A 16,750-nucleotide genomic window follows, 5' to 3' on the forward strand; every position below is an offset into this window, starting at 1 on the left:
TGTCAGATTAAATGCTTGTGCATAGGTATCTGGCCAATGTGTGTGGTGCTAGGCTCTGACCCAGGTCTTCCGGCCTTGCTCTTATTCTGGAAACTGACCTTCATTCTGGCCCAGTCTATGTTTATGTGAGAGAATTTGAGCTTTAGTGAGAAAACTGTGTGGTAAGTCTTCAACTTGGGGAGTTGTCTGTATCCTTTCTTGTCTGGTAAGTTTCATAGCCTTGACCTCAACAGTTAATGCTTAATGGTAGTACTTCTGCTAGACTTTAATGCTGTTTTAATAAAAACAACTATAACTTATGATTTTAAAAATCAATGTGTTTTTGTTTGGTCTTGATGGTCCTGTTCCCATTTCAGCGAGCCATGTCCTCCAACCGATGAGCAATTGGTTGCAGGGTAAGACCAAGACTTCTCCACCGTCTTTCTGTCCTGATTTCTGCTACTTCTCTTCTTGTAATTGTGCTTAACTCCTGATTCCCCTCAATGTTGAAGAATGACTAATGAGGCACACAGGCTCTCGCTCGGATCCCACGGCCCCTGCCCTTTCTCCACTTGGAGTTACCTATTTCACATTACCCAAGAAGCGTACGCAAGGTTGGCTGGCACCAGGGAGATTTGTGGGACCAGGCTTGCACTCAGACCTCCTCCTCCAGGCAGGCACCAGTAGCCCTATGAGGCCAGTAGGTGAGCAGAAGCAGGGTTTCTTATCTCCCTAGCTTACTGCCCGCCCCCGCCCCCCAAGAGAGATCCTTGATTAGTCTCTTTGCCTTCATTTCTCAGAGGGGTTTAGTGGGGGCCTCTTTCCCAAGGGCTGGGTGTTAAATGTAATGCTTGAGGTTAGATGCTATTGTGTGTGCCCTTTAGAAGCAAAATGCACCCATGGAGTTTATCTGGCACTTCCTCAGGAGGGCATGAATAAGGTATGAACCTCCTGTCCCCCTGACAGGATATCCCCTCTGGGCATTGAAGCATCTTTGAGCCCCCCATCACCGGAGGGTACAGAGTCAAGCTCCCGTCCATGCTGTCCCTCCCCACTTTTTTGACCAGGCCGGAGATCAATCCCTGCTCCTGACTATCTCAGAAGGAGAGGAAGGTCTTGGCCTGGTTTCTAGCTGGGCTGGTTCATCTTCCTAAAATTTTTAAATTTCTAAGTTATTCCCGGAATGTTAGTTTTTGTAACAGCTATTTTATTGTGTGCAAATCTTACTAGGCCTTTTACCATCAAAACAAGGGAAAGAGATTTTTGTAAATTTTGGAAACAACAAACAAATATTGTCATTTGTTTTTGTTTCAATTTGCTATTTATAACAGTTATTCCCCTACTCCCCAAATCTCATGATATAACTATGCCTTTGTATATATTATATCAGCAGACACACTATATAAAGGATAAAGCCACTCAAGTGTTTTTTCTCATCATAAGTGTTAATATTGCAGTGGTGTGTGGATTTCTCTGTAGGCTAGACTCTCTCAGACAAGCACCATCCCCCTGGCCGCCCTAGAGGGCCTTCCCTGATGGCCATGTAGGGCAGGGTGGCTTTTAACTTCAGCAGCACATGGCTTCCTGGTTGGCTCCTTCTGCAGATGCTGGCCTCTCTGGTCTTGGGAGGAAGCATTTTTTATTTGGCTCTCGGAAGGATGCTTTCGGATTTGGAAATTTATAGATATTCAAGAGACCGCTGCTTGCCTCTGAATCTCAGGACCCATCCCACAGCCAAATTAGCTTAGGTTCCTGGACTAGTGGCTGAGGCCAGGGCTGAGGCTCAAGTGTGGGTCTTGATGACAGAGCAGAGGTTTTTAATGGAGGTATTTAGATATCACAGGAAAAAGTGAACTTTCTGGAATAGTGGGAGGTTGTTTTCTATACCTTATCTTTGTCCCTCGGTGGCAGAGTGGAGGAGCTATTTGTTTAGATAGGATGTGAAATGTTGGCACTGGATCAATCATTAAGGCAGAAGTGTTTGTTTATCACCCTGAGCCCTCTCTCACCATCAGACCGGAGTTATAGGGCAGAGTGAGCGATTTAGAGTTTTTAAAGAACGCATGTAATGCCTCTGGTCTAAGACACTGGAATATTCCATCTCTGGTGTAATCACTCCGGAGAGCAGTATTCCCGGGAAGAGAGACCCATAATAGGCAGCTGAGGACTTAGGCAATGGATCCCCCATTTCCCAGACTGGCTCTGACAACCTCTCTGACAACCTTGGTATCAGAAGGGCCGAGTGCAGTCCTGACAGTACAAGAGCCAAACCCTCTGCATCTTGTTTGTCTGCGGGCCACAGAGCAACCTAGGACACCTGGAGGACCATGTCAGTCCCGGGGAAGGCTGGAAGCCAGTGTGACACCCTCCCTCCAAGGCCTTGGCAGTTCTAGGCTCCCCTCCTACAGACTTGGAAAGAGTTCTCTAGCTGCTTGTCTTGCAGTTTGAGTGCTGGTTGATCAGCAAGGTTCTTGTTGCAGGGTGGCTCCAAGTACTTAAAAAATTTTTTTAAATTGATTTTTAGAGAGAGAGAGAGAGAGAGAGAGAGAGAGATTGATTGATTTATTGTTCACATACTTATGCATTCATTGGTTGCTTCTTGTATATGCCCTGACGGGGGATGGCACCAGCAACCCTGGTGTATCAGGAAGATGCTCTAACCAACTGACTACCCGGCCAGGGCTCAAGTCACTCTTACATTAGATGGTGAGCCCTGCCATGTGTAAGGAGCCCAGAGCAAATGACCCCCTTCCTAGATCCTTTTATCCCAGAGTCATTTCTTATTTCAGAGTTCAGCTGAAGCAGCAGTTTGTAGCAGACCATCTTTTTTCTTCAGAAAATGGAGAGGTATGGTAGCAGTCACTCCCCTCCCCCACATGAGGTCGTCTAAGAGAAAGGCATCTAGTATGGTGCCTGGTTCACTGTAGCTCCTTAGCAGAGGCCCAGGATGCACGCTGGAGTGTCTGCCTTTGATGGCCTCCCGGGCTCCTGGGGTCTGTGCCCAGGGGCAGAGCATGGCCCTGGGGGAGCTGGCGCCACTTTCCCCAACACAGTGCGCTCTCCCAACATGGATGCTAGAAGTGCTTTCTGCGGGTGGAGAGATGAGCACAGGACTTGTCTCTCTTCTGGCTCCAGCTCAGACACGGTGCGTCAGTGTTTCTAAAGTGAAGGCCCCCCGCGAGCCTGGGTTCTGAGATAAGAGTCTGCACGGCACCCCCAGCACTCTCCTTCCTGTGGTGACCTCCCTTATCTGGATCCCCTGGGCAGGAAGGAACTGGGTTGCCAATAAGAAAACACAAGTGTACAGAGAACCTGGCAAAGGGGTGAACTCATATCCAAATCTGCTCTCACCCACGCCACAGCCATTCCTGCTCTGTGGTACCCAGTCCTGTGCATCCTATGTCCACATCATATCAGTGGGTCTGGATATCTCACTCATCTTTTAAAGTTTCTTCCCTGATAAAAACTGGAAGGTTAAGTGTTCAGGATAAGGAAGGGTCAGGAAGCCATGCTGAAAAAGGTAATTAGCAGTTAGTGCTGTACTCTTGCCCTTCACACAGCACTGAGGGGATGGGGTTCCTGGGAGTTGAGAGGTGCAGCCTGGTAAACCTGGACTTGGTGGTAGAGCTCCCCACCCCCCACCCGTGAGCCTTAATGAGCAGCTCCTCAGGGCAGCGCCAGCTTCAGCTGTTATTCCTCCCTTTACCTTTAAAAGCAAACTGCAACCTGTTTCTCTCCTGAATTTCATAGAGCATGCCAAGAAATTGACAGCATGTGCCTTCAGTCTATGCTTCTCATGCCTTTTACCTTGTAATTTTGGTGATTTTATGTCCCAAATCTTGGGGATTGCTTCAGAAGGCAACTGATAGAAGCTTCCAGGTCATCAGTGGGGGTCAAGCCACTTTGCACACCAAGCTGCCATATACTGAGATCCTTATCCCCTGAGGGCAGCTGGTGTGGGGCTGTGACACTTTATTCACTTATTTCTACTCTACCTCTTTTTAATTTTAAGGTTTTCAGATGTCATTCTGGCAACAATTTTGGCAACCAAGTCTGAAATGTGTGGCCAAAAATTTGAACTGAAGATCGATAACGTACGTTTTGTCGGGCACCCGACACTCCTGCAGCATGCGCTGGGGCAGGTAAGGGCCTCCCTGAGAATATAAGGCTCTCCCTGGGCAGGCATGGCCATCCTGGCCTGGGCCCTCAGGGAACTGTGGCTGCCACTGGCTCCGGTAAAGATAGCGAGTGTGTGCCAGACCTCACAGCTACTTGCCGTCAACTGCACGTCACAGATCCTGAGAGACCCTCGGAGAAGGAGACAGGCATGCTTGCCCCAGAGTTTCAGTCCCTGCCCCTAGCTTTGGTAAAGTGGCACAAACATTTCTTCTTACTTGTTAAGTGATCTCATGGCCAATATTATTATTAATTTAGCTCTTACTGTTGTGCTGAATCCTTCATATACATTCTCTGGTGAATGAATGTTACAGTGCTGGAGTCTTAACAAGACAGAATGCACTGTGACCCAAAGGAATTTGCACACCAGAACCTGCCAGTCAGTCCTTTGCACACAGGCAGAATCAGCAACAGCATCACTCAGCTTCTGAAGGACTTTGATATGACAGTGTAAGATTTAGCTCCATTTATATGATCCAGAAATATGAGGGTCTGTGATGTGGTCCTCAAATATCCTCCATGACCAAGCTGGTGGAAAGAGCTGACGTGGTTGGAGGTGCTAAGACATGAGACCGTCTGGGTGCACCTGGCCCCAAGGACAGCACCATCCCTCCTCACTGAAACCCCTGCAGGTAGGGATTAGATCCCTAACTGTGACCTGTGGGTGATGGAGGGGAGATTTGGCAGCCTGCTAGCAGTCCTGGGCGTATAAAACTAGAGTGACAGGCAGGATGGTGAGGAGCTAGTTGGGATAGCCCAGGGAGAGCGGGAGCCCTGGCCTCTTATGCCCCCTAGTGGCAACACTTGAAATCAGCGTGGTGTTTGTGACGGGTTGGCTGGCTGCCAGAGCAGCAGCCCTGTCTGCTGGCTCTAGCATTGTTTTCTCTCCCTCTCTCTCTCTCTCTCTCTCTCTCTCTCTCTCTCTTAAATATATTTTATTGATTTTTTTAACAGAGAGGAAGGGAGAGAGATAGTTAGAAACATCGATCAGCTGCCTCCTGCACACCCCCCATTGGGGATGTGCCCGCAACCGAGGTACATGCCCTTGACCAGAATCGAACCTGGGACCCTTCAGTCCTCAGGCTGACTCTCTATCCACTGAGCCAAACGGGTTAGGGTGTCCTCTTTCTTAATCATCCTGAGTACTTATCATACCTGGCAGAGATGGCCTCAAGAACTCAGGTGGACACTGGGGATGGCAGTAGGGATGGATGTCTGGGCAGAGAACACTCCATCTGCTTGGGCCCCTCTCCATTTTGTCTCTTCTGGGCACTTCAGCCCCCTTCCATTGACTGGGGCAGCCTCATCATGCTGGGTCAGAGCACTGACCTTCCTGTTATCTCAGTGGGGACTCATCTGTCCATGCCGTCACCACTAGCTCATGCAAAGGTGCTGGCCGATTCTCCGAGACCATGGGCTCTGTTTTCTTTTGGTTCTGCTGTATTTTGGAACCTTTCCCCATGTTTAAAGTAGAATAGCTCTAAACAGCTCTTCTTGGGAAGTTGGCTCTCATTCAATAGAATTATGCGTCTTTTACAGGTCTCCAAAACAGATCCGTCCCCGAAGAGGGAAGCTCCCACCATGATTCTTTTTAATGTGGTATTTGCACTAAGGGTGAGTGTTTATAGGTGGGTGAAGAGCATGGGCAAATCAGGAAGGAGGGTAAGGGGTGGAACAGCAGCTCATTTCTGGTGAGTGTGTCATTGACTCAGCGCTTAGCCTGCAGTGGGCATGGCATTGGAACCCTACTCTTACTGTTTTCCTCTCTTTTTAAAAAAAATAAAATACACATAACAAAATTTACCATTTTAACTCTTTTAAAGTATATGGTTTGGTGGCATCTTGTAACACTGTTGTGTAACCATCCCCATTATCTAGTTTCAGAACGTTACTGTTACCCTAAAAGGAGCTCAGCTATTCCCTTTCTCCCCCGCCCTCTCCCAGCCCCAGAAACCACCAGTCTACTTCCTGTCTCTGTGGATTTACCTGTTCAGCATATTTCATATGCATGTGATCCTACAATATGTGACCTTTGGTGTCCGGCTTCTTTGGATGAGCATAGTGATTTTGAGATTATCCCTGGTCATGTATATCAGTACTTTATTCCTTTTTACGGTCAAATCGTATTCCATTGTATGAATAGACCATACTTTGTTTATCCCTTCATCTGTTGAGGAACATTTGAGTTTTTTTCCACCTTTTTCTATTATGAACAACGCTGTTAAGGATATTTGTATACAAATTTTTGTGTGGAGACATGTTTTCATTTCACTTGGGTATATACCTAGGAGTGGAATTGCTGGGTCATATGATAACTGTGTTTACCCATTTGAAGAACTGCCAGACTGTTCTCCACATTGCTGCACCATTTTACATTCCCAGGTGCAGTGCACGAGGGTTCCAATTTCTTTGCATCCTGACAACACTTGATATTTTCCATTTTTTAAATAATGAAGCCTAATTGTTCTCAGTGTTGTCTGAAGTTGTGTTATTATTAATTACAGGAAAATTTTTTTTCATTAAAGCTGTCAAAATATAAGGGATCCAAATAAACATAAAAGGCATCCCTGGGTAAAGACTGGCTTATATTATTAATGGAATACCTAGTAAATTTATATCCAGTGACTGTTAAATGATGGCATTCCTCTGAAATATACCAGTATCAGTTTTCACCAAAGAACCCAGAAGTTCTTTCTGGCTGGGCACATGATCTGCACGACAGCTTTTGTGCAGAAATACGAGTGAGAAAGTGATTGGATTTCAGTGACAAGGAGCAGTGATGCCCTGAAAACCTTCGGAGTGGCAGGAATGAGACTGAGTAGAAAGGGAACCTATAAAATTAGGTGCCATTCTGAGTCTCAAGGTGTGTTTTTTATGGTGGCTTTTTTTTGTATGGAGACTACATGTCTCACTCTGAACAGTTCAAAATCAAAATAATGCTGGAGAAGAGATCCATGAGAATGAAGCTTAATTTTTAAATTTTTACCTGTTGATAAAGACAACTACAAGTGAGAACAAAATGATTTGTTAGTGGTGGGGGCATGAAGTTCCAAGAGATCTTCTTCCTACACTTCTGTGGTATTTGCATCTTCACGATGTTCTTGTATTACTTATATAATTACATAACACAAAACCATCCACAAAGAGAACTCAAATTAAGTAAAAAACAAGCAAACAAAACCCATGACGAATGCTGTCCACCTGTCAGTCCTGATAGCCCCTGTGGGATGGGCAGTGAGGAGCAGCCACAACCCCACCCCAGATGTTGCCGGCAGGCTCTCATCCCTGGGCAGCATGTGATAGCAACATGTAAAGCAGTCAAGCAAGCACGCATATTATAAAGTCTTGTAAAGATTTTTATAATAATAATTAGACTGGAAGTAATTCTGGTCTCCAGTAGTTGAGGAGAGGTTGGAAAAGGTGGTGGTCATTACACACTGGCATGTTTGTGGCCATTGAAGATGAGAAATGGGGACGGCATCAGAACCTGGAGGAGTGTAGATTAGCACAGGTAGTGTAGGACTTCAGATAGCATGGGCCATCCTGATGAAGAGTGGGAGGGATTTTAAATAATGTAAAGAGTTGATATTTTAGGGTAGACAAGTTTCAGTAGTCTTGTAAAAATGTATACTTTTTCTTATTTTGAAAAGTTTTAAACCCTGAGTTAGTGACAGTAGTTTGGTAAACCTATACCCCTGTCTCTGAGATTCCACAACTATCACCTTTGCACCTTGGTTCCATCTACTGGCCCCCCCACCCCTTACATTGTCACTTATGTATTTCAAGACAAGCCCTAGCCTCATGTCTATTCACTCCTACATACTTCAGAAGGCATCTCTATAAAAATATGGGCATTTATTTTATACCAGAATACCCTTTTCACACCTGAGAAAATTTGCAATAAGTTGGTATAAACTAGTACGTGGTCCATTGAAGCTTTCCCCAATTGCCTCAGCATTTTTGCTGGTTGTCTTGTCTGAAGCAGGATTAAGACCCAGCCTGCACAAACATGTGTTCTCGGGTCTCTAGATCTCTGCCCGTCTAGGACTCTCTCCCCCATTTGTCCCATCACATGTTCTATGTTTGGACTCATCTCATTGTGCAGACAATCAGACTTGCTCTCTGTCCCTGTATTTCTTGCAAACTAAATGTTTGATTACATTTGGGTGTGAGTTTTGGGGACAAGAAAGTCTCACAGGCGATGCCCTGAACCTCATGCTGCCTCACAGCCCGTGTGGGGAAAGTGTGGCATTTCCAAGAGCTCCTAGGACACTCAGGGCTGGTGTGTCCTAGGACCTAGGTGGTAGTTCTCTCAGTGTGGCCACACAGCCTCAGGCTCTGCAGGCATCTTGAACAGTGTCTGGCCTGTGCAGCCAAACAGGACACCCTGGCACACTCCATCAGTGCTGGTCCTTGGGCCTCGCCTGGGCAAGCACCACCTTGCGTGTCTGGGAATGTGGGACAAACAGGCCCTGAGCCTCGGACAGCACTGTCCTGCCCCAGCCAGTGGGTCTTCTAGCAGAGTCATGTCCTCAGGTGGGACTTGCTTACTCTTCAAGGGAATGACCATGTGCTCAAGATCATTCTCCTACCTCTCCTTTGCTCTGGGAGTATTTCCACACAGATTCTTCTGGAAGGGTTTTGAGGCAATTGTATATACTCTAAGCCAGTGGCTCTCCACCTTCCTAATGCCGCGACCCTTTAATACAGTTCCTCATGTTGTGGTGACCCCCAACCATAAAATTATTTTCATTGCTACTTCATAACTAATTTTGCTAATGTTATGAATCGTAATGTAAATATCTGATATGCAGGATGTATTTTCATTGTTACAAATTGAACATAATTAAAGCATAGTGATGAATCACAAAAACAATATGTAATTATATATGTGTTTTCCGATGGTCTTAGGCGACCCCTGTGAAAGGGTCGTTCGACCTCCAAAGGGGTCGCGACCCACAGGTTGAGAACCGCTGCTCTAAACCCAGACCCTGCAGTTTCATAATCTTGCAGGGGACACTGTTGAGGGGATGCCCTTGACACGAAGGGACAGGGCTGCTGCCAGTAGTGGGCATAGCATGGGAACAACCTTTGGTTCTCTCCCCAGCGCAGATATGCTGCCAGGTGTGAGTTCTGTTTGTGAACATGACATCTACTAGTTTAGAAAATCTCTCCCAGCTCCAGGGATGAAGGTGTTTACTGTGGGCAGGGCGCTTTCTAGCAGATAAACGAGAGGGAAGCAGCACCAGGGGTTCTAATCAGCAGCACCATTCTCCCTCTTCCTTTTCTCACCTCCGCCCCATAGGATGACTCAGCTGCCCTGTGGGCCTCCTGAAGCACTGAGTCATGGCTGGCCAGTTATCTGCTCCAAGGAGCATCTTCACATACCCCACAGCCACCTGCTCCACCCTTGGCCTGGCCCGACTGCAGCCCCTGATAGTTTCTAGAGTTGACACAGGGGATGGGAGTGGCTGGAGCCAGCTGGCTTCTCCTGTTAGCCAAGGTCATGTCTGCTAGAAAGAGCCACTTAACCTTGAGGATAGAAAATGTTCAGTGAACAGTTAGCCTGATGCTTCTGTTTATTATACTTTGTGTCCCTATAAGAGGGGCTGTGTGACTGAATTCTACCATAGCCAGTTGGTCCACCAACAGTCAGCAGTACACTGGTGACTGCAAACAGTGCCAGGGATTTTGCTGTGGGTAGTCTGTTTTGAGCACCTGACATTTCTGACTAATTGGTGATGGGGGTGCCACTGTTGTCCTTTCTTAGGTGGGAGCCCTGTGACCCAGGGTCACACAGCAGGTGGTTGGATAGATCTGTACCTTCCATTATCCCACTGGCTGCCTCTGCCAGGCCCAGAGTGGATGCCTGATCTGTGCCTTACCTTCCTGGATGGCCCTGGTGCCCTGCAGTGTGAGAGCCTGCCTCTACTTCAGCAGTTCTCAACCTGTGGGTCGCAACCCCTTTGGCGGTCGAACGACCCTTTCACAGGGGTCACCTAAGACCATCCTGCATATCAGATATTTACATTATGATTCATAACAGTAGCAACATTACAGTTATGAATAATTTTATGGTTGGGTCACAACATGAGGAACTGTATTTAAAGGGCCAGAAGATTGAGAACCACTGCTCTACTTGTTAGAAATGCCTGGTTCCCTACCCCCCACACTGGGTGACCCCATGGAGCCATCTCTGTGCTGCCATCCAGGCAGCTATCCCCAAGATAGGATGCTGAGCGGACTGGCGTTTATGGACAGCTCCTAGAGGGGACACAGGAAATTGGTGATAGTGGCACCTGGAGAGGAGCCTGGGGAAAGGAGTAGAGGATTCTTTCATGGTTTCAGTGTTTGCTTTGTATGTGTATTACCTGAGTACATTTGCTGCATTTGAGTCAAGCTTGGCTTCTCCCACAGGCCAACGCGGATCCCTCGGTGATCAACTGCCTGCACAACCTTTCCCGACGAATCGCCACCGTGCTGCAGCACGAGGAGCGCCGCTGCCAGTACCTCACGCGGGAGGCCAAGCTGATCCTCGCGCTGCAGGACGAGGTGTCTGCTGTGGCCGATGGTGAGTGCGGCAGGCGTCTCTCCTACCCAACAGCACAGAGCAGGCAGTGTTTCCAGGCAGGACACGGCTCTGGTTTTGAAGACATGGAAGCCGAGGTGCTCAGAGTTCCATCCTCCTCAGCCTGGACTGAGCAGGCCCCAGTGCAGAGGGAGACTCTCCGGGGCACAGCTGTAGACCCCTTTCCCGGCCTGATGTGCTAACGCTGATTCCTTAGCCTGAAGCATTTTCCTCCCCACAAATGCTCATGGTGGCTCTTCACGCAGGTCAGGCACTGCCTGCTGGCCCTGGTGCTGCTGGCCCTGCGTCCCAGGCTGGAGGACCTGTGGAGGGGCCAGCGGGAGTAGTGAGCTGGCAGGGTGGGTGCTTTTCAGTTCTTTGCTTTCAACTAAATTGAAGGAGGACCTAATGGAGTTATCAACTGGAAAGTTATTAAAAATAATTTAAAAAAAATATTTTTATTGATTTCAGAAAGGAAGGGAGAGGGAGAGAGAGAAAGAAACATCAATGTTCCTGTACACCCCGCACTGGGAATTGAGGCTGCAACCTGGGCATGTGCCTTGACCGGGAATTGAACCGTGACCTCCTGGTTCATAGATCAACTCTCAACCACTGAGCCACACCGGCCGGGCTATTAAAAATAGATACATTACCATGTGGTATTTGACATACCGTCAACATTTGAAAGTGTGAAGAGACTCCTACCTGTAACAGACCCACCTCCATCCTCTCAGGTCAGCACCTTTGTAACAAAAGCAAAAACCAAGGACACAGTTGAAGGTGAGCCCAGTCTGATTTTAGCAGCAAGTGAAAGCAGCGGTCACCATGCACGAACTATCCCACACAGGTGCATTTTCAGTAAAAATTTACTTTTTATGTTTGACAATGAAGTTTTATTTCTTAAAACATTTTCTTTAGAGTCTGTGACTTTGTCACAGGAATTTTAAAAGTTCAATTTAGTACAAATAGTTTTGTTAGATATTTATGAGACAGGATTAATGAAAAAGACTTTCAGTCAGAAAAAGAAATAATATTAGCATAAATATGGGGGAAAGAGTGGGATGAGGCCTGGAACTACCTGGTCACTGAGGCAGAAGATGGCGCTGGTGGTCCGAGGTGGTCTTCAGGAGCGTCAGGGAAAAGCGTCAGGTGGGGCCAGTGCTGAAGTTTAAATACAAATATTTCATATAAAGACAGTTGAACAAATCGGCCTAAGTATAATTTTAATTCAGCTGGATGCCAGAACTTTATGAGAAGCAGTTGTGAGCCCTGGCCAGTGTGGCTCAGTTGTTTGGGTGTCGCCCTGTGCACTGAGAGGTTGCCAGTTCGATTCCTAGTCAGGGCACGTGCCCGGTTACAGGCTCTATCCCTGGTAGGGGACGTACAGGAGGCAGCCAATCCATGTTGTGCTCGCACATTGATGTTTCTCCCTCTCTCTCAAAAATCAATAAACTATTAAAAAAAGAAGAAGCAGCCTGGCCGGCATAGCTCAGTGGTCGAGCATTGACCTATGCACCAGGTCGTGGTTTGATTCTCTGTCAGGGCACGTGCTCAGGTTGCGGGTTTGATCCCCAGTGTGGAGTGTACAGGAGGCAGCTGACCAATGATTCTCTCTCATCATTGATGTTTCTATCTCTCTCCCCCTCTCTGAAATCAATAAAAATATATTTAAAAAGGAAGAGGAAGAAGCAGTTGTGAATATCCTGATGATTGGTTTAAAGTTACTGAAAATTCTTTTTAAGTTGTTTTAAAAGATATTTTAACTTGTTTTTAAAGGTATTTTCTATTCTAGCCTATGTGGAGTTTCCTTGCTTTGGAGATTCTAAGTCCTTCTGTGTCTCAATTTTTGCAGCAAATGATGGTCCGCAGTCTCCGTTCCATCACATCCTGCCCAAGTGCAAGCTGGCCAGGGACCTCAAGGAAGCTTACGACAGGTAGGACAGGCGAGCAGCACACCATGCACTTCCTTCTCGTGGGCCTTACTGCCTGAGCGGTGTCTGATAATGGGACTCCCTCCTCTGGGTGCTGCTCTCCCGTTGTGCCACTGAAATGGGGGTGAGAGGGCAGGAAGTGCCAACCCCTTTGGTGTGCGCCCGACTGGAACAGTCACCTCCATACTTAACCAAAAGTGAGCCTGAAGTTACACATGAGAGCCTGAAAGTGCATTTGAGTCCTCAAATACAAGGTGGTTTTACTGAGCCTGGCACAGCGCCAAGTTCTGGGTCCACCTTCATTAGGTGCATGTCGGTGTCACCTTTCACCCATGAGGAAACAGGCTCAGAGGATGGAGAGGGGCTGGCCCTGCCCTGGGGAACTGGGGGCCTGGGGCACTCAGTGTATGAGAGCAGCAGGTGTTGGAGACACAGCAGAAACCTCACAGTTGTTTGGATTATATTTGTGGCTCAGCACCTACTCTCTTAAACATGAATAAGCAAAGAACTTATTTTCTTTTTAAAGGGTGTCCTGTGGCTCTGGCGCTGGGTCTGCATTGGGGGATGGAGGTTTGGTGGGGGCGAGTGCCCAAGGGACAGCCCACCTGGCAGTTTTGCCTTCCCTGTCCTGCACCGGCCGGTTGGTTCACAGGGTACCACCCAGCACCAGGCAGCAGCATGTGGGTGCAGGCTTCTTCAGTGCCGTCCAGTTCCATTGCCTCTTTCTGCCTTCTCTTCCTCCTTTACTCCCTTACATTTCCACATTCTCCTTTGCGAGTGCGGCAGCTCTGCGCTCCCACCTGGCCTTCCAGGCTGCACTCCATTCCACTGGACTCTTCTCCCACTGGAGATGGTCCTGATGTAAGAACTGTGGCCGCGACACCACGTGTCATCGAAGCCCAGAGACAGCGGTTTGTCCAGGATCCTTTCCCTTTTTTATGTTAATTTATTCTGATTTTACTAACATTAAAGACATTTAGGAAATACAGAAAAGTATAAACAAAATGAAAGTCATCTATAATTTTATACACAGTGATAATCACTATGAACATTTTGGTAATTTTTTTAAACTTGATTTTTTGAAAGGTCACATATTCATCAAGACTGAAATTTAGAGCTTTGATTTTGTCTCCTGCTGCACTCCGACCAGCTTCTCACCCTGGCGGCAGGTTGCATTTCAGCGACCGCCTTCCTCACAGATGAGTTTACCGTAAGGTGCATACAGGCAAATAGTGATCCACTGTCTCCCTTTACATACTGGCAGCACACTGGGCATCCGGTTAGCCTGTTGCCTTCTCAGATAACAGTATACCTTAGGCTTCTGCCTGTGCTGATGAATAAGAACTTTTGTTTTTTTTTGCTGCATAGCCAGCCAGCCCCCTCCCTTGGGCATTTATTTGGCTTCATGTTTTGCTGCTGTAAGACATGCTGCCCAACCACATGCATGTGTGATTGTGCATCTGTACCCACACATCCGTAACATAAATTCCTGAAAGTGGGGTTGCTAGGGCGCAGAGGTAAAATGCATTTCCCTCTGTGTAGTATGTGCCTCGATCTACACTCCCACCAGAAGCACGTGAGATACCTGTCAACACAGCGCCTTGGTGAGCTTCTTGGTTTTAACCAATGTAAGGGCAGAGCATAGTGTCTCAATGCAGCTTATGCACGTCTTCACGTGATTACACCATCCCTGTTTTCTTTTCTGGCAGCTCTCTGCTCAGACCCCCTGCTTGTTGTTCTGTTGGGAGGTGTACGTGCCTTTTCAAGGAGGGGGAGTTGCCCTTTGTGAGGGCATCTTGTGCTTCCCTTGTCTTTATTCTGGTGACCTCTGGGTGTGGCTTCTGGCTGCTAGAGAACATCAGGGCAGCCTGAACTGCCCTTGCTGAGTGAGGGTTTTGGTTTCTGATCCTGCCTACTTCGGAGAACTTGACCCAGAATGGGATTTTTGGTCTTGCAGTCCTACCCTGTCTTTGTATTCCACGTGATCACATTGGAGTTTGCCCTGCGGTAAACGAATTGTCGTCCTCTGGTCTTGGATTGACTGGTATCAAAATCCCTTTCTAGGCCCTGCCAGTGTGCCTCAGTTGGTTGAGTGTTGTCCCATGCAACCGATTGGTGTTTCTCTCTCATTGATGTTTCTCCCTTTCCCTCTCCCTTCCTCTCTCTCTCTAAATTAAAATTTTAAAGAACAGTTTAAAAAGTCCCTTCCTTGCAAACTGCTGTTGCCTTACTCTGAGTGGGAATTTGCATGTCTCAACTCGGATTATGCTTGATATTAGCCAAAAGGCCAAGAGGTGATCTCAACTAGGGTTAGACTACAGCAAATTTCAGGCTAACCTGGAATTAAAATGAAAAGCAAACAGGAGAAGACTTTATATTCCTGAAGAAAGAAGGGACTGTGATTTCTTATATTTGAACTGCACTGGAAAGCTGGAGGGATGAGATCCTGGATTGTGTGTCAGGGCCTGAGGCAGCCAGTGCCCCCTAGTGGACATCAGTTTGAAAGAGGACAGGAATTGGTTTTTGGCAAAAACAGCTTCCAGAATCCACTGTCCAGCACTTAGCTTCCCTCCTTTAACCCAGGCATCTGTTGTTAGTGCCCAGGATTGAATTTCTTCCAGGCGAACCCTGTAGCCCACCCTGATCCTAGACTTCACTTTGACCTGTCCTGGTTCTGGCCCCGCCCCCAGGACAGCCAGGGGCAGTTGTGTCCACCCTTGTACCTGTCCCAACCTGGCAACAGCAATGGCCCCAAGGAGCCTCCCTGGCCTGTGGCCTGTGGCCTTCCCAGTCCATGTTGGCCCTGAGGGTCTGGCCTGGCCTGCCCTCTCTCCTGCAGAATGGACTGCACCTTGGAGCTAAGAAAGGGAGGCTGAGTTTCTATTACTGATGAGGCAGCATAACAACATAGATAGCGACTTCCTGACAGATCCCTGGGGAAGGGTTTCTCAGAGCAGAAATGAGAGACAGGAAGCTGTGAGACTTAGCAGTGTTGGAGATTGGGATGGGACTTTTCAAAGGAATTGCTCTGAGTTTGGTGTTTTAATTAAAATTCAGGGACCCAGCCAGAGTGGCTCAGTGGCTGAGCATTGACCCATGAACCACGAGGTCACGGTTTGATTCCTGGTCAGGTCACATGGTTTGCAGGCTCGATCCCCAGTAGAGGTGTGCAGAAGGCAGCCCATCAGTGATTCTCTCTCATCATTGATGTTTCTATTTCTCTCTCCCTCTCCTTCCCTCTCTGAAATCAACAAAAATATATTTTAAAATAATAATAAAATCCGGGGGTATGGTGTGGCTGAGCGGCCTGGTGGCCCCTTGCCCAAGGACCTGAGTGTCTGTGAATGTAGGCTGGCAGTGTGAATCCCTCCAGAGGCCCCGACTGTCCTAGCGCCTGTGTCTTCCTGTGGAACTTGGGGACCTCAGTGATAGCATCCCATTCATTTGTGTGACCGTCAGGTTGTGTCTCCCACGAGGTTCAGGGACATCCCTTCACTTTTCCTGACGAGCCCTGTGCTTGGCGTGTGGAGAAGCACAGCTCACCCACTAGTAGTTGAAAGGACCAGTAATAGGAGTCACGTCTCTGTGAATTCCATGGACTTGAAGTGTTTGCCTGACTGGTCCTCCATCGTTAACTGGGGTGGCATTCAGGGCCTGTGGTGGGGTCTGCGAGGCTGGGGACTCTGCCCGCTCCTCACTGCCTCACACTGCTGCCTGTCCAGAGCAGATATGGGCCCACAGACACCTCCACGAGCATCCTGGGAGTTTTAGTTCCTATTTCCATGAAGTGGACCTGCATAGAAACTTCTGTTTGCAATTTCTTTCTTTCTTTTTTTTTTTTTTTAAATATATTTTATTGATTTTTTACAGAGAGGAAGTGAGAGAGAGAGTCAGAAACATCGATGACAGAGAAACATCGATCAGCTGCCTCCTACACATCTCCCACTGGGGATGTGCCTGCAACCCAGGCACATGCCCTTGACTGGAATCGAACCCGGGACCCTTCAGTCCGCAGGCCGACGCTCTATCCACTGAGCCAAACCGGCCTCGGCCTGTTTGCAATTTCAAGGTGGGCCTTTCGGAGCCCACCCCGACA

The 16,750-nt window shown here is 47.7% G+C and overlaps 1 protein-coding gene across 4 annotated transcripts in view; it reads left to right on the top strand.

The window, feature by feature from the left end:
- NPRL3 (NPR3 like, GATOR1 complex subunit) overlaps window positions 1-16,750 on the top strand; it is a 39,258-nt gene that overhangs the window by 8,527 nt on the left and 13,981 nt on the right. The window contains exons 3-7 of one of the 4 annotated variants that reach the window (XM_070413404.1): window positions 357-395; window positions 3,992-4,121; window positions 5,695-5,769; window positions 10,573-10,726; window positions 12,576-12,657. In XM_070413404.1, coding sequence (XP_070269505.1) covers window positions 357-395; window positions 3,992-4,121; window positions 5,695-5,769; window positions 10,573-10,726; window positions 12,576-12,657 — 480 coding nt within the window. Of the gene's footprint in view, window positions 1-356; window positions 396-2,768; window positions 2,827-3,175; window positions 3,500-3,991; window positions 4,122-5,694; window positions 5,770-10,572; window positions 10,727-12,575; window positions 12,658-16,750 lie in introns of those variants that run through there. The other 3 variants (XM_070413406.1, XM_070413407.1, XM_070413405.1) reach the window with 3 other exon arrangements.

This window comes from Myotis yumanensis, unplaced genomic scaffold (assembly GCF_028538775.1).
Source record: "Myotis yumanensis isolate MYYU_CA2020_CCGP unplaced genomic scaffold, mMyoYum1.0.hap1 SCAF_4, whole genome shotgun sequence".
In the NCBI taxonomy this organism is placed as follows: Eukaryota; Metazoa; Chordata; class Mammalia; order Chiroptera; family Vespertilionidae; genus Myotis; species Myotis yumanensis.